At 50.9% G+C, this 22,431-nt stretch overlaps 6 protein-coding genes across 6 annotated transcripts; 3 read left to right on the plus strand and 3 right to left on the minus strand.

The window, feature by feature from the left end:
- Positions 1 to 373: 373 nt before the first annotated feature.
- Positions 374 to 3,809, plus strand: ASPSYDRAFT_57102 (pyridoxal phosphate-dependent aminotransferase; the record flags this gene model as incomplete). Its single annotated transcript, XM_040849320.1, has 5 exons — positions 374 to 455; positions 538 to 1,299; positions 1,349 to 1,891; positions 2,069 to 2,072; positions 2,300 to 3,809. 5 exons carry the CDS (start codon positions 374 to 376, stop codon positions 3,807 to 3,809), a joined length of 2,901 nt encoding a protein of 966 aa, XP_040703327.1.
- Positions 3,810 to 4,303: 494 nt separating this feature from the next.
- ASPSYDRAFT_149605 (glycerol kinase) lies at positions 4,304 to 6,202 on the minus strand (the record flags this gene model as incomplete). Its single annotated transcript, XM_040841926.1, has 4 exons — positions 4,304 to 4,567; positions 4,639 to 4,805; positions 4,861 to 5,855; positions 5,928 to 6,202. The coding sequence occupies 4 exons, from the start codon at positions 6,200 to 6,202 to the stop codon at positions 4,304 to 4,306; spliced, it is 1,701 nt and encodes a 566-aa protein (XP_040703328.1).
- Positions 6,203 to 8,235: 2,033 nt separating this feature from the next.
- Positions 8,236 to 10,733, minus strand: ASPSYDRAFT_57104 (i-AAA protease YME1; the record flags this gene model as incomplete). Its single annotated transcript, XM_040849321.1, has 3 exons — positions 8,236 to 8,640; positions 8,703 to 10,377; positions 10,606 to 10,733. The coding sequence occupies 3 exons, from the start codon at positions 10,731 to 10,733 to the stop codon at positions 8,236 to 8,238; spliced, it is 2,208 nt and encodes a 735-aa protein (XP_040703329.1).
- Positions 10,734 to 11,606: 873 nt separating this feature from the next.
- ASPSYDRAFT_30385 (uncharacterized protein) lies at positions 11,607 to 12,689 on the plus strand (the record flags this gene model as incomplete). The annotated part of the gene is made up of 1 exon (XM_040844776.1): positions 11,607 to 12,689. The coding sequence occupies one exon, from the start codon at positions 11,607 to 11,609 to the stop codon at positions 12,687 to 12,689; it is 1,083 nt and encodes a 360-aa protein (XP_040703330.1).
- Positions 12,690 to 13,229: 540 nt separating this feature from the next.
- Positions 13,230 to 15,363, plus strand: ASPSYDRAFT_870341 (mannose-1-phosphate guanyltransferase). The gene is made up of 5 exons (XM_040851767.1): positions 13,230 to 13,600; positions 13,667 to 13,710; positions 13,799 to 13,945; positions 14,010 to 14,886; positions 14,941 to 15,363. The coding sequence occupies exons 1-5, from the start codon at positions 13,594 to 13,596 to the stop codon at positions 14,958 to 14,960; spliced, it is 1,095 nt and encodes a 364-aa protein (XP_040703331.1). The 5' UTR covers positions 13,230 to 13,593; the 3' UTR covers positions 14,961 to 15,363.
- A 197-nt stretch (positions 15,364 to 15,560) lies between these two features.
- ASPSYDRAFT_43882 (3-keto-steroid reductase) lies at positions 15,561 to 17,230 on the minus strand. Its single transcript, XM_040846752.1, has 2 exons — positions 17,138 to 17,230; positions 15,561 to 17,033 (listed from the first exon to the last, which is right to left on the minus strand). The coding sequence occupies exons 1-2, from the start codon at positions 17,200 to 17,202 to the stop codon at positions 15,767 to 15,769; spliced, it is 1,332 nt and encodes a 443-aa protein (XP_040703332.1). The 5' UTR covers positions 17,203 to 17,230; the 3' UTR covers positions 15,561 to 15,766.
- Between the last annotated feature and the right edge of the window lie 5,201 nt (positions 17,231 to 22,431).

Raw genomic sequence — 22,431 nt, forward strand, 5'->3', positions numbered from 1 at the left:
GCCGATCGGGAGGATCCAGACATGGTTCATGGAAGCAATATCGAAGGCCTGAGTAGCGGCAGTACGAAGTTGAGGCTTCGTTCAATGAGGCATTTTTCCATTCGAGCTGACGCCCAACGGAGACGGCGACTGGCCGGCCCAAGGGTGCAAGACTCAGTGCGCGATTAGAGCAAGAAGATCGACTTCCATGCTCTGAGTCGTTGTCCTGAGGTGCTAAGAGTTTTGTTGCCTTATATAAATCGGTCTCCTCTTTGAATACCCACCTCTGCTTTCTTTTCGACATTATTCCAATTCTCCTCTCCTCGCCCATCTTTTCCGGCCTTCACATAAAACCGCAACCAACTCTACTCCGTATAACTAGTACCTAATCATCATGTCTTTCTCCGGGCGTCGCGTTAGCATCCTTCGTCCTTCCAATCGACGCTTCTCAGTGGGCAAGGAGCTGTCAACCAACGGTGCGTCTCTTGGCTCCTTTGCTTTTCCCGGAGAAATACTCCATTTTGCTTCCCCTCCAAACTAACGACGACGATCGATAAGAACTTCAATCCGAAACCCATCGTCAGTTCCGAACTGCCCACGAAGGTCACCGTCCCCATGCTGGTCTCGATGCCTCCCGTGCTTCCACCGGTGTTGTCTGGTGTACCGAGCGTGCCTCAGAACACGGTTATCTAGAAGATCCCACCGGCTGGGCCAACCTTGGCCAGGGTGCCCCCGAGGCCGACGATGAGATCGAGGGCAGTTTCCCCCGTCCTGAATCTATCCCCATTACCTCCGCCACTCGAGAATATGGCCCAACTGCCGGAATCAAGCCCCTACGAGCCGCAGTCGCCCGCCTATACAATGAACACTACCGCCAGGGCAAGCCGAGTCAGTATACTTGGGAGAATGTGTGCATTGTTCCCGGTGGTCGCGCGGGATTGATTCGAATTGCGGCCATTCTGGGCAATTCATATCTATCCTTCCCCATCCCCGATTACTCTGCGTACTCGGAGATGTTGAGTTTGTTCAAGAACATTGCTCCTATCCCAATGCCTCTTGCTCAGGAAGATCACTACCACATCCATCCTGATAAGATCGCCGAGGAAATCGCTCGTGGTACATCGGTCATCCTGACCTCCAACCCCCGTAACCCGACCGGACACTTTATTTCCGGTGAGGAGTTGTCCAACATCCAGGATATCTGCCGTGACCGTGCTACTCTCATTCTGGATGAGTTCTACGGAGGCTACAACTACACCACCGACTGCGATGGCACGACCATTAGTGGTGCTGCGAATGTCGTCGACGTAAACAAGGATGGTATGTTACACTCACTTCGAAATTATACAAAAATCGCTAACGGAAATAGACGTCCTTCTGATCGACGGTCTCACAAAGCGTTTCCGTCTGCCGGGTTGGCGTATTGCCTGGGTTGTCGGTCCCAAAGAATTCATAGATGCCCTTGGATCCGCAGGTTCCTATCTCGACGGTGGCGCCAACGCCCCCTTCCAAGAAGCCGCTATCCCCATGCTTGAGCCCTCGCTCGTACACACAGAAATGAAGGCGCTTCAAGGCCACTTCCGCGAGAAGCGAGACTTTGTCCTCCAGCGTCTTCACGAAATCGGTTTCCGCGTCCAGGACGTCCCGCAAGCAACCTTCTACATCTGGCTTGACTTGACCTCGCTCGACCCGCCCCTTCCCAAGGAAGCTAACATATCCGATGGACTGAACTTCTTCAATGCGCTTCTGACCGAGAAGGTCATTGTCGTGCCCGGTATCTTCTTCGACTTGAACCCGGCCAAGAGACGTGATCTGTTCGACAGCCCTTGCCACCACTTTGTCCGCTTGAGCTACGGCCCCAAGATGGAAGTTTTGAAGATGGGTCTTGACGGTATTGAGCGAGTTATTCGCCGTGCGCGGGGAGAGCACTACGAGCCTACGGCTCAGGATGAGGAGGCTATTCAGGACGATTAGACGATACATATGCATATCCATAGCATTTAGACTACTTTAATCCTATTATTATCACATACCATTATCTTTTTCCCTGTTAGGTTCCGCCGCAATCAAATCGTACTGGAACTATAAGTCACGTGAAATTGATCTCCGCAAACCCCGTCTTCTTATCATCATCCCGCAACTTCACCGGTCTCTTCGGACTTCCCTAAACTCCCGCCCCGGGAAAGCGCAACAGAAAAGGGGAGAGAAATAATGGGGTAAATCACAATGCGATCCCGGATCTCTAGTACCACAACACCGCTCCACCTTAAAACGAATTCGAAATGCCACCCTCACCCGCAATCCCCAAATCCGACCGCAGTCGCAACCGCCATTCCACCGTAATCCGCCTCCTAAACTACAGTGTCTTCACCTTGCTCTCTACGATACTCCTCTGTCTCATTCTTCTAACTCCTGCCGATGCAATCTATCAATGCTATGTCACGAAACGCCTCACAAACATTTTCATCATCACGGGCGGGTACGTCGTCACCTTCCTCCTCGCGGTCCTTATCTACGCGACTCGCATATACACGAATCGGAGCGTATTACGTGGAATCCCTAAGGCCTGGATCCCGGTTGAAAAAGAGGATGTCGGGAAAAGCGTGAGGAGGCTTGTTGTAGAGGGACTGGGAAGGAGTGCACTCATTGCGTGGGGGGCTAGGCCGAGGGAGGTGAGGGCAAGGGGCAGCGCACAACAAACTCATGGTCTAGCTAATCCAGATGCTGGCGGACCTGACGACGAAGAGAGGAAGGGCCTGCTCAGAGGATTCGACTTCGATGTCGACCCCGCGAACCCCCCTTGGGGTGTTATCGAGCATCCTGGTTGGTCGGCGCCGGAGTCCTCGCTGTCTGCGTCTGCACCAACGATAACGACTGGAGACGCCCAGCAATTACCGGGTTTATGTTACCGCACTGTCGTCCGTGAACTGCCGCATCTCATCGAAGCTAAAGCCGTATCACTTGCGCCTCCTGATCCGGTCTTCAGGTTCCGCACGACGAACCGAAATTACCCTTCTCCAGAAGAAGACGCAGGAGAATGGGCCGGCTCCGAAGAAGGACAAGAAATCCCAGACACCCGCATCGTCGCCATCCTGCGACGCCCGCCGACAATGTCCCTGCGTAGCTACATCCAACACTTAACCGAGTTATCGATCCTCAATCCGCCCGAAACAGGAATTGAGTTTCTAGCACTCTACGAGCGTGCCCGGTTTTCAGGGAAAGACCTCTACGAAGATGAATTCCGCGCATTGATGGGTGTCTTCGCCGATCTTTTGCGTGGGATGCGATTCTCCAACCACCGTCTCCTAGACCTGCATACGCATACAGATGCACATTCTATGCGAGATACGCATTCGCTCTTCGGGTCGCGGTCGGAATCTGTCATTGGGCCGTCGGATGAAGAAGGCGAGACCGAGACTGATACCCTTGGTTCTGTGAATTCTCCACGCACCCGTGCCCATGCAAGATATGGACATGGTCAGTACACGGCTCCGAGCCGGCCTGGATACCTCGACGGGATAGAAACTGGAACCGGCGCTGGCGCTGGTGCGAGGCCCGGGTCTACGAAGGGAAGAATTGGCGAAATACAATCATCATCACCATCGCAATTACAGCCCCGGAGTCAATGGCCTCGGACCCCTTCACCCTCAACACGTTCGTTACGGCCCGTTCGGTCGAATGTCTCCGGGGCGGGGAGTGCGAGAAGCGGCGCGAGTTCAAGTTCGGCATCCCGGTCGGGATCTGGGGAAAGTGTGATTCGGCTGGCTGATGCGCGGACGGAGAGTGTTTCGGGTTTGCCGTATGTTATCGGTAGACAAGACGGCACGTAGCACGGTCTCTCCGACCTTAAGTACGTTCTATATTTAGCCAGCGTTTTGTATATACTGTATACCCCGTTTCGCATGCCATTTATTTTAGTTATCTCTATCTTGATTAATAATCAAGCCAGATTATCTCCTAAGACACTTGAGAATACATAGTTCACATTTGAATTATAATTTTTATACTTTATGTACCTATCTAATATATCATCATCACGGATAGACCATTCATCTACCGAAAAGCCAAGCTAAAAAGCAGGTATCCCCCGGAACCCATGATCTAACCGAATAAAAACATTTGAAGAAAATGGAAAGAAAACAACGCTTAATCGTAAGAATCATGCGAATATACAGAGAAATAAATGGTATCGCCTCAGCTCAACTCGATTTCCCTACGTAAGGTTGGAGGGAGGGACGAGTTTGGAGAGTAGGCAGGGGCCGAAAAAGAAGAAGAAAAACCCCATGCGTTGAGATGGAAGCAGAAGAGTCGAATATGCATTTCTTTACTCCTCGCCTTCCATTTCAGACGAGTCAACCCAACCGCGAGACATTTCAACGGCCTTTGTCCATTTCTTGTACATCTTGCCACTTTGTTCGGGAGAGATCGCGGGGGCGAAAGAGGTTCGGTTGGCGCGGTTCATGTCCCTGAGTTCGCTGAATTCCTTCCAGATATCGATGGCGAATCCGGCGGCAATTGCGGCGCCCAGCGCCGTTGTCTCGTGCATGGCCGGTCGTTCGACTGGAATTTGGATGATGTCTGCTTGGGTCTGAGGCGGGGAGAATTAGCTTCTGCCTTTGCTTTTGCAATTAGGTCGTTGGTGGGATTTCAAATACTCACCTGCATGCAGATGTCCGAGTTGCTCATTCCTCCATCGACGGCTAACTCTGATAGTGCATGGCCACTGTCCATCTCCATGGCGTCAAGGATGGCCTTGGTTTGGAAGCAGGCGGCCTCCATTGTGGCACGGGCGATATGACCACGCTGGGTGTGTTGTGTTATTCCGACTGAACAGCTGGTTAGTGTCATCGCTGATGACTTGATACAATGGGATTCACTCACAAATAGTTCCCTTGGCGTCATCAATCCAGTACGGCGCAAAGAGACCAGAAAAGGCTGTGACGAAAATGCATCCTCCGTTGTCGGGGACCATCGCCGCCAAATCACTCACTTTACGTGAGTCTCGGAAAAAGCCCATGTTGTTCATCAGGAACGAAACACCACTTCCAGCCACAGCAACACTTCCCTCAAGCGCATAGACGGGCTTCCGCTTTTTTCCTAACTGGAAGCCGACCGTACCGAGTAGGCCGTGTTTCGATACAACCGGTTTCTCTCCAACGTTATATAGGAGGAAGCAACCGGTACCGTAAGTATTCTTCGCAGTGCCTGGCGTGAAAGCACAGTGGCCAACCAGCGCTGCCGACTGATCTCCAAGATCACTAGTGATTGGAACTCCTTCCAGTGGCCCCGAGCGGATATAGCCGAATCCATCTGGGTCAGAAGATGGAAGGATCTTCGGCAGCCGGATCTTCTTCCGATCTATACCGAAGAATTTCAATAGGTTATCATCATAATCAAGCGTCTCCAGGTTCATGAACATAGTTCTAGAAGCGTTGGTCACATCCGTTACATGATGGTTGCCCTCGATACCACCGTTCAAGTTATAAATGAGCCACGAATCGACGGTACCAAATGCAAGTCGGCCTTCTTCGTACGCCTGCTTGACAGCCTCATTGTTGCGGATCAACCACACTAATGATACAGACGAAGGATATGTGGAGAGCGGCAGACCGCAGATGTTCTTCAGGTCTTCAGCACCATCCTGGGCCCTCAGCTCTCGAACAAGGGCCTTTGTTCGAGTGTCAGGCCAAGCAATTGAGGGGCACAACGGTTCACCTGTTTCCCAGTCCCAGCAGAGTGTCGTCTCACGTTGACTGGTGATACCGATTGCTTCAATGTCTGACTTGGAGTGGCCGAGAGCAAGGAAATTCTTCATAGCCTCCTCAATACAGGTGTAGACGGAATCTACCATTTCATAGGGGTCTTGTTCATGCCACCTAAACAAGGGTAAATACGTCAGCGGCGAAACTCGGCGGAACACCCAAAATCGCGGGGCATGGTTCTCTTACCCTGAGAACTCGTGAAGTTGGCGGTATTCCGACTGATATTTTGCGATAGGATTCCCTGTGCAGTCGAAAATAATGAAGCGTGTACTCGTAGTACCCTGGTCAATGGCACCAATAAACCGATCCTTCAGGTCGTCATTGCGGCGGTCTTCGTCCTGTAGCAAGGACCGATCACCGTCAATTGACTGGCGGGCATGGATTTCAACTTGGGGGTGCTGCTCTTCCTGGGCATCGATCTCAGCGTCGAGCGCGGACATGTCAAAAGGGTTCTTGCGCATGGTGGCTGTGTAGTGTGTTCGTTGTTGGTGAGAATGAAACGAGTCGGAAGAGGTGGGGGAGAGGCGACAAAAACAGGCAGGTAAAGACAATTACGTCCCCGGATCAACAGTTACAGCAGAGCGAAGAGTAGGTGGGTGTAGATGAGAAATTGAGCTACGCGACTGTGAGAGATACAGTGTGAAGAGGGGAGTTGAGATGATAACGGTAACAAGGCGAGTGAAGAGGGAGCCAGGGAAAGGAAAAGAGAGGCCAAGATAGACGTAATGGATGGTGACGTAGACAGCGAGCAAGGCCGAGGGAAGAAGTGTGGAGAGTCCCAGCCGGTTCAATGGACGCTGGCAAGGACAAGAGGCCGAGAGTGGCGAGGATCAATGATGACAACAGACAACAGACAACAGGAGCAGGGCAGCCGGCAGGGAATTAAGTATTACTGTTCTTACTGACAACAACTGAGATCATCGAGGAAAGCGCTGAGGAAAACCGGCTGGAAAGAGGGGCAGAGGGGGGAAGAGGAGCTCTTTAGTAGCAGGCCGCGAGTGGACAGTGGAGGGCATTTCCAGACAATCAGAGACAATCAGGGATCGACTCCAAGCGTTTCTGCCATCCAGACACGTACCTGCCTCGACCGTTCGCCGGGGTCTCTCCCGGGCAGCGACCTCGCGTCTCTAGAATAATCTGGATAGCAATCAAGGCATTTCCATGACGGAGAGGGGTGGGGGCGTGGGGAAGCAGGCCTGCGATCTCCATTATTATTTGCGCTTCAGTTCCAGGCTCTTCTTTTCCCTCTTTTTTTCTGATCAGACGACCATCTCCTCCATGCGAGCTGGACACCTTTGCTGTCCACGAGTTCTGTCCCCTGGCTTCTGTTACGAATCCGCTACGAGTCCGCGCGGGTGTTGCCAACGCCTCTTTTATAGGGCGTCCCAATTGTGGAAGGTTAGCCCCCGGCTCGCCTTCCGCATCTTCTTGTGTCCCAGCGATGGCCCAGCTCCGGTCCAGCGACGGTCCAGCTGCTGTCCCAGCTCTGTCCCCGGCTGCATCCAGCTCCCACGATCTTGACGGTCTCGGCCCTCGTCCTTCCCTCACATGACTGCTCTCCCGATTTACTCTGCAGAAGACTATCGCTCGCCATACAGCTCACTCGCAAGTCCCTGTCCCATTCCCAGATCAGATTTCAGATTCCAGAGCTATGAATAGCCCAGGAGCCCCTGGACCCGTCGCGCCTCCCTTCTCCCGGTCACCCGGTACAATGGGTGGACTGCACTATCGACCTCGAGCCTTGGGCTCAATGGATCGTCTGTGCACCTGACAGTCTCTAATTTTCCTGCTTCTGGAATTTCGAATTCTAGACTGCCCAGCCTCTCCGAGCCCTCTGATTCACGGAGAAATTCGATGCAATTGTCTCCTCCCCTTGCTTGGTTAATCTCTCCCCTCTCTCCCCAGCTCTTTGTCTCGAGCTCGAGCCTCCAGTCTCAAGTCTCAAGTCTCAAGTCTCAAAATAATTTGTCCCTCCACATAACTCTATCCTCTCGGCTCAACCTTGGCACCCCCTCATGCGCACGCTGGACGGCTGGAGACTCTTGGATCTTACAAGTTGGCTCCTAGGTCTAACATTTAACACTTCCTAATATCGGACTTTGCATGGATTTATCCCGGCCCCTCAATTAGGCAATGTCAATCCATCATGGCAATTACCCACACCCGTACTAAATCGGTCACATGGCCATGCGGCGGCTCCATGCCGTCTCCGGATTCCGTTTCTGGAATCTGGATATGTACTCCGCCGGGCCGGACTCCTATGCTGGACACTGATACAACCCCGTCAATAACTATGGAAAATTTCTCCTATATGTATGCTTAGTTATACAGTTACAGTAGTAGAGAGCCGCCTGCTTTCTCTCCAACCAACATGCTACCTAGCTATGTATGGGCCTGGATGGTTTCGAATCCATATCGAACAAAGAGAAAATATAGAACAACAAAAGGAAAAAGTTAAAGCTAAAAGGTATGGGAAAGAACACCGCTCAAAGCACTACTCCGCAGACGTATGAGATTCAGAGCCTTTTACCCTAGGTGGGGGTGGACCCAGACTCGCAGTCTGAAGAACATCAGGCAGCTTCAGCGGCGTCTCTGGCGGCAAAACGAGCTTGTCAAGCTTCTCGCCCTTCAAAACCTTCTCCATCTCCTCTTTTGTTAGCGTTTCGTACTCGATCAACGCTTTAGTCAGCAACTCCAATTCATGTCTCTTTTCTGTCAAAATCTTGGTGGCCCGTTGTCGAGCTTCCTCGACCAAACGTCGAACCTCAGCTTCGATCTCCTGCTTAGTTTCGGAAGACAAGCTGTTGTAGTTCGTTGACAGATCGACGTTTCCAAGTTTTTTGGAGTATCCGAACCGCGTGACGAGCGTAAACGCGGTCTCGGTGGCACTTCGAAGATCCTGCAAATCATTAGCAACTAGCCTTAACATTAATTTAGAGTCTGCCATAGCCAAGAACATACCGCTGTGATACCACTTGTGACCTGGTCCTCTCCAAAGATAAGCTCCTCGGCTGCCCTACCGCCCATAGAAACATCGATGTCGCTCAAGTATTGAGTATAATTCTTCGATACCATATCCATTTCGGGTAGGAAATGCGTCACACCTAGAGCCATTCCTCGGGGGACAATCGTAATTTTATAGAGAGGCATAGATGACGGTGAAAAATACGCAACCAGAGCATGTCCAGCTTCGTGATAAGCAGTCAAAACCTTGTCCTTGTCCTGGATAATCCGGCTACGAGCCTCGGCGCCCATCATAATCTTGTCCTTCGCGTAGTCGAGATCCTTTGGCGTCACCTTGGGCTGCTTATTCCTGCTAGCATAGATAGCGGCTTGGTTAACCAAGTTCTCCAAATCGGCGCCAGAGAATCCAGGAGTGCCACGGGCAATCACTGCAATATCAACATCAGTGGCAATTTGGATGTTCTTCATGTGGTGTTTCAGAATCTCCATTCGTCCCCTAACGTCAGGGAGGTCGACGACCACCTTCCTGTCAAATCGACCAGGGCGGGTCAGAGCCTTATCCAGCAGTTCAGGGTAGTTCGTGGCGGCAAGAATGATGACACCGGTAGATTGTGAGAATCCATCAAGTTCCGTCAGTAGCTGGTTCAGGGTCTGTTTCACATAGGCGGCGTCCCTTTCGTTTCTCTTTGCACCAATAGCGTCAAGTTCATCAATGAAAATAATAGCAGGTGACTTGCCCCGAGCTTGTGTGAAAAGTTCACGGACACGCTTGGCACCAACACCTACATATACTTCATCGAATTCAGATCCGGACATGTAAAAAAAGGGCACACCGGCTTCTCCAGCAACGGCACGAGCGAGCAGGGTCTTTCCAGTTCCAGGAGGCCCAACAAGAAGGACGCCCTTGGGCAGTTTACCGCCAAGAGATGAGAACCGTTCTGGATTTAACAAGAACTCAACGAGTTCCTGAAGCTCATCCTTAGCTTCGTCACACCCATGGACGTCGCTGAAACGGACAGTTTGGTGCTGGGGTTGAGCTTCGTTGTTTTGAGACCCTTTTATGTTCTTCAAGACGCCGGTCGTTTCGATGAGAATCGAAATTATAATCATGGAGACGTAGGCGAAGAACGCAAAGAAAAAGAAGAATTTCACCCACCGGAACACCGCGCTTCCTAGAGACTCCTCAACGACTACGTATAAAGGAGCCTCCTTGGCACCGGTTCCTCCCTGCTTCGAGGAAACTCCTATTTGTCCGCCATAATTCTGGGCCGCAATAGCTTGTCCGACAGCTTGAACCTTATCCGGGCTGAGGCCTTGAGTGGCGTTCGCTGCGGGTGCTGCTGCGGCACCGCCAACGCGCTCCAGTGCCTTCAAGTAGATGGATTCCGAAAGTGCATTGCTTGTGAAATGGCCGCTTCTGTACCGCTCAATCACGATGGCTGGCATATTTGCTCGAAGAAGGGCTTGGTAGAAAGCATTCTGGGCGCTCACGCTATTGGGATTGCTGTTCGCGGTCTTCTCTTTCTGCGCTAGCAGACCATGGGACGGACCTCCAAATAGAGAACGTTGCTGTTCGAATTTTCGTAAACTAACGAGAGTATGTGTGGGACGTGTAAGACTGAGGGGCGAGGCCAGTGTCGAGTAAGTTCGAGCGGACAGTGAGGAATATCGGCTGGTGAGGGACGCTGGCATCCATGGTGTACTGCCTGAAATATCACGCTTGTCAATACGCGTTCGACCTATAAGTCAAGACAGATATAGAGGCTTACCGTTGAACAAAGGTCGTGACCTGAAAACTCTGGTGGCGAGGGTCTTTGATGGAACCGCGGAGATAAATTCGGGCAATGAAATGCACGCAGAGCGCTGACTTCGCATCAGCACTCGTCCAGGAATATCAAACCGTCTGAACACATTCGTGTTTGAAGAACTAACCTCCGTGTGTATACGTCGTCGTGATTCTTTGCTTGTAATTCCGGTAACTGCGGAGGTCTGACCGATGCGATTCAAGGGAGCCTTCAATATATTCATCGATGGCCAGGAGTTCGACGTCACTGCCAAAATATTCTAATCAAACAATAACTCGTCAGATAAGATGCGCTCACAGATTTAGGGAAATCAGCCTCACCAGCCTCAGAATCGGGAATTGAAAGGCCATATTCGGAGTAAGCGGCGCTAAGCCGCGAGAGCACAGGAAGAAACCCCTCGCAATGTCGGGATAAAGGGCACAAGTTGGAGATAATGATAATATGGGCTATCAGTGGGACATCGCAAACACTATCCCCAAGTAAACGCAGATGGCACGATGCGACGAGAGAGTGATGGATGACTGTCTTGTCGGAGGAGGCGGCGGCGAAAGCCAATTGTTGAGTTTGCCAAGCTTTGCCATTGTGGAGTGAATGCTCTGCTGTAGTAGGTATCTTCTGTCGAGCATCACGTGCAGATATTGTTCCTTCTTCATCGTATCTTTTGCCTCAAGACGAAGATCTGCCCTCAAGGACCAATATAAAGACCTATTTTCAAGATAAATGGTCTCCGTTTTACCCGTATAGTCGGTTTTATCTTGGCAGTCTTTCCATCTACCTTTCTACTTGTGATCTGATTGGCCTTGCAAGGTTCACAGGCCACCGCCAGACTAGGTGTATTGATTGGACTCCAGCCAGTACAATATGGCAAATTGCAGGCCAATAGTGAATTCTTGTTCAATAACAGAAATGGGCGATCTGTGAGGAATCTTCTACAACTACTGCTGTTCCACCGACAATATAAAAATATTTATATAATCACCGTCAGTGTCGGTCCATTGGCAGTTGCCGGTGTGGTTATATATCCCAAAACAAGGGAGCAGGATACCGCATAAACACCCAAATTCCCGTGGCTGGAATTCTCTGAACTGATGTGATGATGCCCCAAAGGACTATTTTCCTCGTGGGCGCACCTCCATTTTCGAGTTTACAGTGGGATGAAAGTAACTTGCTCAAGGAACCTATCTTTCCGTTTGAAGATTCCAACATACGACACGACACATCTCAGCTGTATTCGGCGACCAACCCGGTGAAATGGAGGCTGTTACCTGGGCTTGCAGTTCCAGATGCCCCTCTAAACATGAATTCGTCGGGATTGACGGAGGGAGCCCAGTTTTTTACGGTCCATGACTTTGCAACGTCACTTGGTCCGCAAGCAACTGGACTCGAGGATCCGAGACTATCCCAATTCTACGATCACTCCTTTACAATTCATGAAACCTCAGAGATCTCTGCACCAGGTGCTCTCTCGGGAGACTCCACCCTAGACAGCGGTTTATGGACTGAAAGCATAGATACTTCGATTGCAACCAACGACGAGGGGGAAGTCTCGGCAGTGCGGCCGCATATTCAAGGCGGCGTCACAAATTTGCAAGATATACCCAATGCAGAATATTTAAATTCCATTGTGCCGCAAACCATGTCGGTGAACCTGATTGTTGCAATTATTGCTATCCGGCCTCCTCGTCGTATAGTGACGAGGCAGTGGAAGAGGGATCTAGATTTGGTTGAGGTAGTGGTAGGAGATGAGACGAAATCTGGGTTTGGGGTTACGTTCTGGCTTTCCCCGTCGGACGACAAGGCAGACACTCGCGGATGCGGCGATGTAGCCGGAGAGCAGCTTCGAAGGTCGCTGATGCTACTTCGACCACAAGACATTGTTCTGTTACGCACAGTGGGACTGAGCTGTTTCCGGAACCGGGTATATGGGCAGAGTCTGCGGAAGGGATTTACCAAGATTGACCTGCTGAACCGCCAACAAGTGGACGCAACTGACACAGGCGGGATTTACAAACTGCGGGACATCCTGAACCACGCGGCCAAGCATGATGATCTGCCGCTGGTGAAGGTGCGCAAAGTACACGAGTGGATCAGACGATTCGTTCCGGATCTAGCAGGCGGTGGAAGCAAGACGCGCAGGATTGAGACTCTACCTCCTGATTCACAGGAGGGCGCGTTATAATTAGAAACAAGATTGTCTCGCTCTTGTCTTGTGAAGCCTTGGGGCATGTCATTGAGCCATGGATAAGAGCGCGGAAGAGCAGTTGGTTGGACCGGAGTAAATGAATAAATGATGTTACTGTCACCTTGGGGAATATGAGGTACGGAGTACTGTTTGCTGCTTGGCCGTTGGCTCTCACTCGACTATCCTTCCATCTCTGTAACTTTGGAACCCCTTAATCATACGCGGGTGATCGTTCTCTGTTCCAAGAATTGCATGACTTTCCTGTTGACAAGGTCTCGAGCTGTAGCTGTACTAACTGTACGCTCGTGCCAGTGGACTGACACAAGCGGGATCTCGGAATTGCACAGTCAACATTCATCATGCTGCCGAGTTCTGATGCTTTTGATGCTGGATGAAATTGTGAATGTCAAGGCTATCGAGCGATTAAATCCAGGGGCAGTCTGCGCCCCACGATGGCCACCTGATCGGAAACACTACGTCTGATCCTGTACCGTCCGGGTACTGGTAATCTATCTGACCAATAATGTCACCGGGACTCGCCCCTGTGGCTGTTGTCCGCAAACAGAAGGTTGCAGTCTGGGACCTGGTGGTACCTTTCAATACAATCAGGTTTCTTCGACCTTCAACGCTCAACGTGTTCTCCCGGCTTTTTATACCGCGGTGGCCGTTCATCTTCCTTTTCTCTTTTTTGGAATTATACCCTGGCCTTCTCCGGTGGTCAATCGCTTCAATTGAATACAGCTTACCGATCCTTTCCTTTTATCCTCTGCGAGCGCTTCGTGCGAACGTGTGCTGTTTTTCCTCTCCAACTGCATTCCCCGCCCGCATCGAAGCTCCGTCTCCGTCACTCGATCACGGAGAGAACAATAGATCGCAGAGTTAACCTCGTTCTACCGCAACAATGAAGGGTATATACTCCTTTGAACAGCTGATAGAAAAGAAGAACGCCCCAGCTGATTTTCTTTCTTTGATAGCACTAATTCTCGTCGGTGGTTTCGGTACCCGCTTGCGGCCTCTTGTGAGCACAACCCCTCGATGCCCCCCAACCCTCAATAATCGCGAGCCACTCGATGGACCAAGAGCTAACCAGCTCGGCTTGTCGCTAGACCCTCACTCTTCCCAAGCCGCTTGTTGAGTTTGGCAACCGCCCTATGATTCTGCACCAGGTTGAGAGCTTAGCTGCTGCTGGTGTGACCGACATCGTACTAGCTGTCAACTATCGCCCAGATGTTATGGTTTCTGCGCTCAAGAAGGTACATGGCACCAATTCAATATATACAATACCTGTATATGCTTACCTTTGTGGCGGCGAAATAGTACGAAGAGCAATACAACGTCAAGATCGAGTTCTCCGTTGAGACAGAACCCCTCGGCACCGCTGGTCCCCTGAAACTAGCGGAGAGTATTCTCGGAAAAGACGACTCTCCCTTTTTCGTCCTGAACTCCGATGTCATTTGTGACTACCCATTCCAGCAACTAGCAGATTTTCACAAGGCCCATGGTGACGAAGGAACCATTGTCGTCACCAAGGTGGACGAACCTTCAAAATATGGTGTTGTCGTCCACAAGCCCAACCACCCCTCGCGTATCGACCGATTCGTCGAGAAACCGGTCGAATTCGTCGGCAATCGCATTAATGCCGGTATGTACATCTTGAACCCGAGTGTACTGAAGCGCATTGAGCTGCGTCCTACCTCTATCGAGCAAGAGACTTTCCCCGCCATCGTCCGGGATGGCCAACTTCATTCATTTGATTTGGAAGGATTCTGGATGGACGTTGGTCAGCCAAAGGACTTCCTTACTGGAACCTGCCTATACCTCACCTCTCTCACGAAGCGGAACTCGAAGATGCTTGCTCCCAGCTCGGAGCCTTACGTCTACGGCGGGAATGTCATGGTTGATCCATCAGCGAAGATTGGGAAGAACTGCCGTATTGGACCTAATGTTGTCATCGGCCCCAACGTCGTGATCGGCGACGGCGTTCGTCTACAGCGCTGCGTCTTGATGGAGAACAGCAAAGCCAAGGACCATTGTTGGATCAAGTCTACCATCGTCGGATGGAACAGCTCCGTCGGTCGGTGGGCACGCCTGGAGAATGTGACTGTGCTCGGTGATGATGTGACGATTGCCGATGAGGTCTACGTCAACGGCGGTTCGATCCTGCCGCACAAGAGTATCAAACAGAACGTTGATGGTGAGTTCGCCTGCTGCACGATTGAAATCCTCCCCAATACTGATTCCTATCTAGTTCCTGCTATCATCATGTAAACGCCATTTCTGACTCGTCATACCGCACCCCGCCCCCAATCCTCATATTACCTACACACGCCTTCGCCGAAACACCTCAGTTGCATAGAACCGGAGTCGATTTGCGCCCTCACAACAGCCGATTTCGAGTATTCAAACCCTCACCGTCGGTGCTGACCTCTTCCTTCCAACTCTTTGACCTTCGCCTGGTGCTCGATTCGCACCCTCCAAACACCTTGACGGTGGGACCAATACATGCCTTAGATCGAACTCCATAATTCTGTTCCCTTACAGCCTTAGTAATCGATTTCTTGATATATTCTTTGGACCGGTCTGTTTTTTGCTCGAGTCATGGTTTTTTACATACATAATCTGCTTCTCACTGTCTTTTTTCATTCCCTGATTTTTCTTTATTTTTTTCGTGACTGATACAAAGGCGTGAGCTGTTGCTTTACGCCATCTTTTCATTTCTCGTCTCGAGATTTCCCTTTTATTGTCGCTTTCTGGCTCGGAAAATTACGGGTCGACTAACTGGGCTCCTACTTACCGTTTTAATGATGTACGTGGACGAGAAATGTAAATATGGAAAATGAGAATTGGGAATCGAAATAAGATGTTGAACTCCTGATCCACGTCCTTGGTTAATATAATTATCTATTAGGTATCTACTGACGTACTGTCTTCTATATGTAAATGTACAGGGAGTCCTCGTAATGCAAAGTTCTAATTGTTAAAAGGAGAAAACGAAGAGAAGATGGGGAAAGATTCGAAGATTGATATACCCGAAACTTCAAGCGAGTTCGCAATAACAGTGTTTGAAACCCGCCTTACTCTTGAATACGGATCTGTTTCTCCTCTAGGTCAAGCAGCTCGTCCCATTCTTTTCTCAATTCCTCCATCTGCTGCCAGCACCTCCTCCCTAAATCCTCGAAGTGCTCTTTCTGCTCGGAGGTAAGATCCGTGGTGCCGCGTTTCCTCCGACGAGATCGATCCTCGTCTACGATGGCGGGACCGACAACACCGCCGTAACCCCAGCCCTCGACCTCAGTGGATGCGGGGAAACATGCGCCTATTCGCGCAGTTGAGGAGCCCCATTTTGCTCTGCCGCCGCCGTGACTGTAATACGGTGCCTCGGCGGCGTCGAGGTCGGATTGTGGAGAGAGAGCGAGCCAGACGGGTGCGCAGGCCCCGCGGTAGGTGGATAGAGAGTGCCAGGGGGATCCGAGCATACGGGCTAGCCAGGTGACTGTGACCATGGCGTAGATGAGGATTGCGGGGAGAGGGAGGATGCTTGTGCTGCAGACTCCGGGGTGGGAGACGTATGTGTTTGGACGATGAGGGGAGTTGGTTTGCTCGGTGCCGGACGTGTCGGAGGTGGAATAGAAGCTCTTCACCCAGGGAGCTGTACTAGGGCGCTCCGAGGTAAGAGACAGAACGTCAGTCAGAGACTTTGATACCTCGTAGGGGGTGCTGCTTCGGAGTCCCTGCATATCATCGGCATCGAGAAGATGAGTGGCTGCCTCCACGCTGGAAACCCATATAACGCGGCCGGGGCCATAGGGAGAGCCGGATCGGTGGAGGAGAGGCATGACATTGTGCGCAAGCATGTAGTGGCCGAAGACGTTGGCGCAAAAGACATTTCCCAGGCGAGGCTCTCTATCTGTAAGAGTAGTTGTCTGGTTGTCTGTTAGGACGCCGGTCGGCGCGACCTTGTACGACGGCCAGGATACCGCATGAACGAGGTCCGTGAGAACGGACCAAATGGCCAAAGGCCAATTGAGACCCGTCCAGCCTCCTATACCAGCATTGAGCACGATTGCATCAAGTTTCGGAAACGTCTTGTTCAGGCGACGCGATAACGCGCGGACGGAGAGAAGGTTGCACAAGTCGGCATTTTCAGGAACGAAAGTCACTCGAGCCGCGGCGGAGGGCTCTTTAACGGAACCACGGAGGTGGGTTTGCAGACTGCGGAGGGTGTCGCTGCCCTTCCGAGTGCTGCGCGTAGTGAAAATGACCGTCAATGATCGGTGGTCATTCTGACGAGAGGCCAGAAATTCATCGGCCAGACGACAACATGTTGAGAATCCTAACCCACTATGGAGGCGAAAAGGAATCATCCAGGGGACAACAGTCAGGGAACAATGGACCACAGACCAAAGACCGGAGCGCGCACGCGAGAGGAGGGGGGTTCACTGTACCTGTTGGCGCCCGTCACAAGCACAAAGACCTGGTCCTCGACGTCCGCAACCCCACTCGCGGGCATGGTGGCTCAAAGTGGTTTGGAGGTCGAGATACTGCCCGATCCTCGAACTCTGCACTATGGAAACCGGGGGGGATGATTGGCGCATCAGATGACATAAACAAATTCTGCCTCAGGCCTAACTGGCTTGTGATCATTGTTGATCGCCTCCATCTCTTCTGGGCTCTACACACCGTACAATAGCCAGAATTTTTTTTAATTTTTTTTTTTTAGACAAAACAGTCGTGACGCTCGCTCACCGGCTCTCCAGAATTGGTAAACACCACCAGGGATTCAGTTTCGGTTTGTCAGAAGCTCGAAGTTTCGCGAGCCGGTCCTGTCTCAAGGAATTGGAATTCCAGTGGGCTTATTCGTCTCTGCCAGGTACTAAAAGCTAGTGCATCCATCGAGCCAGAACGGTCTTATCATCACAATCACCATCCCGCGTCATTTGATATGTTGTGATGTCAGACTTGCAGACTACAAAGACTTGGTTTGCTTTGCACTAGCCGATCATCCCCCACACCGACAATATCTGGGGTATATTATATACCGGGATGGCCGCATTGGAGGACAAGCAAGGATGCAGTCAGGAGGCGGGGTTGCCCATCGATTACCTCGTATTCGAGCTGTCTAGACTTTGCACTGACTGGGGTTGAGCTACAGAGGTAAATAAGCGAGTCCGCGGAACTCTTGGTCCTGGAAATCATAATATATTAATCTTTTAATGGCTCAGCGGTCGTATTGGGTCACCAGATCTGCTAAATGTCTGTTCAATTTAGTGGTCTGAGATGTGCCATCAGCACATTACTGTCCCCTAAGAAATGAAACGTCCAGAGTGGTCATTGAAATGGCATCTTGGCGTTGGGGGAAAAGAGAGTTTCAAATGCCCGCCAATCCTAAGAGGATCAACTTGCCGGGGTTATAATGACCATGCGGTTCTGCATAGAGCTCAGCAAAGGCAAGGTGAGGGTTGAGGTTGGCTTCTCCGCACTGCCTTGCACCGGAACCCCGGAATATGGGGGTCGAAATGCGGAGAGACGGCCAGAAACACGCTGCTTGAGCGAGAGCTGTCGAATAATAAAGAAGCATATATCAAATAAAACCTGGGCAATATTGTTTTTGTGAAATGACGAAACAAGTGCCCTCGGCAGTGCTAAGGGTAAAGACTATGTACGGTAAGTTGGTAACAGGATGTACATCCCGATCTTGAAGCAATTCCAAGATGCCGCGGTAAAGACAGTATGCATTATGCATGCAGAGACATGAATATTATCAAATCTGAGATGCGGCGTCGTTTTAGTGGGAGCATGGAAGGCAGGAAGCCCGAGTACTACATAATTCCTCCTCGTCTGTGAACTTCGTCAAGGCTGCAGAGACGACGTGGATACACACGCTCCACAGCGGACCGACCCTTAACTGTTCATGGTCTTTCCCGGGAGTCACAGGCGCCCCCGGCATCAGAAATTTCTCCGTAGTCCGCAGTACACACCGAAAATTTGAAGGATGGATTGGAATGCGCGGATCTCGGGCGAGGCTTCGGCCAGCACATCACAATTTTATTGGCGAATCATTTTAACGACCTGTCTTGGTCACCTCATTTGCAAGCGCGTCATGCAGCGCTGGGTGTTTCCATCACAAAGCCGCACAAGATTGCCAATCCAGATCCAGGAGATAAACGGAGACTGAGTGGCAAAGATATGCGTAAAAGCTTTCAGTTATTCACAGTCCACACCCGTAAAAATTCATGATTTTGTAGCGGGTCTTGTGTCTTGACCAATTTGGCATGACCAACGGACCAACAAATCCTCTCCTTTCTGTAGTTTCTTAGTAATGCTGATGATGCCTGCAAGGGTTAGATCGCTGCTCTTCGGCGAGGAGGATTCCCTTTGTTGGTTAGAACACGCGAGTTAAACATGATCATCAGAGGCCCCGTTTCGAGCTGGGTCCTTCTCCCACCTGCGACTGAGAGCTGAGCTCACCGACAATTCAGTATAATCAGAGGCATTATTGGGCACAGATTCCCAAATCGGTCATGAGCGGAGGCCTTCTCACGCAATTGTTGCCCCGTTTCTGTGAGAACCATGTGGGTAAGGTAGTTGTGGACTCCAGAGAACGGTTCTGGTATATTCTGAATCTGAATCTCAATAGTTGCGTTTTATTTCAGAATCATGGATTGGCTTCCCTGGGGATCGGTAATGGATCCCGTTGCAAATATGGAGTCATAGGGACGGTTACTCAACACTCGGTAGTCAGTACTCACTTCCAGGTCCAAAGCATTTCGATGCAAACGCCATGGGATGGCGCCTTGCCCAGGCCTAATAATGGCCCCCACACTTGGCCAATCTATTCCCAACTTGAGGAGACAGGAGAGTAAACAAGATCGAAAGACCTCCTCGAAAGGTCGTTTTCTGCGACGCCGACTGCACGTCCGTAATATCCCCACAGTTTCCAATGCTGGTTTCCCTGTTTTTGTTTTGCCCACTGGTGCCAGAAGCGATCTGCGGTAGACTCACTCATTCGATGGATTGCCAGCTGGGATTGGTATGAGATAGGCGATAACCGCTCGATCAGCTCCGTGTGGACTAGAAGAGTCTGCTGCGAGTCATTCGGTCAGCACTAATGCCATCGCGCAGTCTTGGAGGGCGGAAAATGCAATATGGTTTCTGAGGTTTGCCAGCGACAAGACTTCGACCGGCCACCAGCTGGCCGCAAGGCTCAGAGCCTAAAACCCGAAGACGAGACATGTCGCTCGAAGTCTGGGCAGGACAGGACAGTAAAAAATGCGGGGTACAAAAGTGCCAGTACAGAGAAGCCAATAACATGCTCAATTTTAATGTGTGTGATGACCACGGAAGGAGTGGAAGAGCCGGCAGAAACGGATGACTTCGCGCTTCCGTCCCGGCGATTGACAACGCGCTCCGCAAAAATGACAGATGTTCTTCAGCGTGTGCTGGAACTCGAGATTACTATTGCCTTTGTGAGGCGTCGGGGTTGATACCTTCGCACCCTCGACGGGCGATGGGCGATGGGCTATGGGCTATGAGAGAGGCTGAAGGCAGCTTAGTTCTCCCATCGCCTGCTGTCACCATCGCTAGTCCCGATGAGCCCATGGCCAGCTTCGAGTCCTTAATCGGCCAAGAAATCTGGAATTCTCAGCAGCGCCTTGGAGATTTGGAATGCCCATTGAACTAGCGAATGACGCAGGTCGCGCGTTTCTGATAAAATGCGCCTAGATGAGACGAGGTGATGGAGGAATGCCTCATGGAAGGATTCCTAACATACGTATGTTTTCAGCACCTGCCATCATCCACCCCAAGCGAAGGAGAGAGATGACCTTGCGAGGACTTGGAAGGGGGGCCAGGAATACGAACGACATTGTCAATTAGAGTTGGCGCATGATTCTTTCAGCCCAGGAGGTCTTGGACTTCCCACTAAAGAGGTAAATGACAGGGCCAATGACCAGGTAGCTGGGATGAGTCCATCACATTGAACGAACTTAATCGCGGACCACTGCATCTCAGCTGAAGTCATATCACATAATCAGCTCACGGCCCTCTTGGATCTTCGTTTGTATACTCCTTGATTCCAGGAAGCATTGTTTTTTCTTCGGATGAACCTCGGAGGAAATGCAAGCCCGGATAGATTGCCATATACGGTACATACCAACAGTACACCGTAGCACGGGTAGGTGCCTGGTTGGCCATTGCGAAAGTACTTCTGTATAGCTTCGAATCCGGAAGATCAGATCGGATACCCAACCAAACTGGCAATTTGTGGCATCGACAGCGCAAAATAGACGGCCTTGTCCAACAGTGGCAACGAGTGCTCATTTGCCAAAGACAAGTCCAGCACCCCAAGAAGTTTCAAATAGACGCGTGTGCCAATGGCGATGCAGACGGTGTGGCACAGGGTCAGACAGTCTAGTTTTCTCGCTTTCTTCTATAGAACGCGCGCTGTTATTGTTGGTGGCGCTGGGGATTTACCGGAATTAACCCATATTCCTTTTTCGTTGTTCATATCGCGCGATGTAATATTTGTTGAAAATATACCGTTACTTACTGCTCCTCGGTTGTCTGCGGTTAACGGGCGTTGGGTTTACACTTGGTGCTAATACGCATACGTTCGATAGGTGTGGAAAAAAACAACAGCATTTTGGATTCAAGCTAAAAGATCCCACAATCGATCGCCACTGACCCATGAGCACCTTTCACCCGACGGCTTCCATGTGGCAACGAGAAGTTGGAATGAAGTTCGAGGCTTCGAAGGGCTGAAGCACCCACGTTGACAAAGGTCCAAATGACCCCTTCGTCGCTCTGCGAACATCCGACGCCTGGACAAGAAAGTTCTGCCTTACCTGTTTTGCCAGCGCTTATTTTCTTATGTGTCTGCTGATCTTTATCCTTGAGCCTCTCCACCAAGCGCAACAGTAATGACTGAGGACGAGGAGGGTGTCAGACGGGGTTGGAAATATAGTGACGAATAACGGATACCGTCGCCAACTACTCATCAACTATGTTTTCCATACTCGCAACAACGTCCTGAACAGGAATCAGGTTCAGGACTTCGGAGTATGATGATCGAGTCTTTTTCGTCTGTTGCCTCTTATTCGTGCATCGACTAGTCTCTTTCCCAACCGATCCTATGCGGAGTTCTCCACATAGAACTTAATACTGCTGTGCCAGGGATAGTACGACATGTTTCTTCATTGATCCCCTAGAGCTGGATCTCCCATCTCGCAGCCACAAATCAGATCAAGCGGATAATGGTTGAGATAAGTCCATCACATGGCTGAACGAGGATCATTGCTTGGCTGCTTCGTTGTCTCGTAATCAGCATTAGGAGACTTCTGGGGTTCTGTTTTCTAACTTCTAGGTCCGTGATCTATCAGACTCAGAATCCGAACTATCCGCCCTTATCTGAGGCGAACTTCGTGATTTGGGTCAAGACTCCAAGACCAACAAGGCGAGAGTGTGAAAGTCTGCAATGTTCACGCACTGAATGGCTGGCGGATATACCCGCTGTCCCACAGACTCCATTGATAAGTATCCATCCAAGGCACCAGGGCTAAATCAGGACTAAATCGGTCAGGTCCGGAATAATGCACTGAATGGGTGGTAATTTGGCTGATCGCCGATGAGTGTGGCTTTTAGTTTTCATTCACCGCCAAGAAATATTGAGATCGACGGGAAGGCATCCCCGGTGAGTGACAGGAATAGTACTCCTGCAAAGACATTGAGACTCGAGAGGCAC

This window comes from Aspergillus sydowii (genome assembly GCF_001890705.1).
Source record: "Aspergillus sydowii CBS 593.65 unplaced genomic scaffold ASPSYscaffold_4, whole genome shotgun sequence".
Classification (NCBI taxonomy): domain Eukaryota; kingdom Fungi; phylum Ascomycota; class Eurotiomycetes; order Eurotiales; family Aspergillaceae; genus Aspergillus; species Aspergillus sydowii.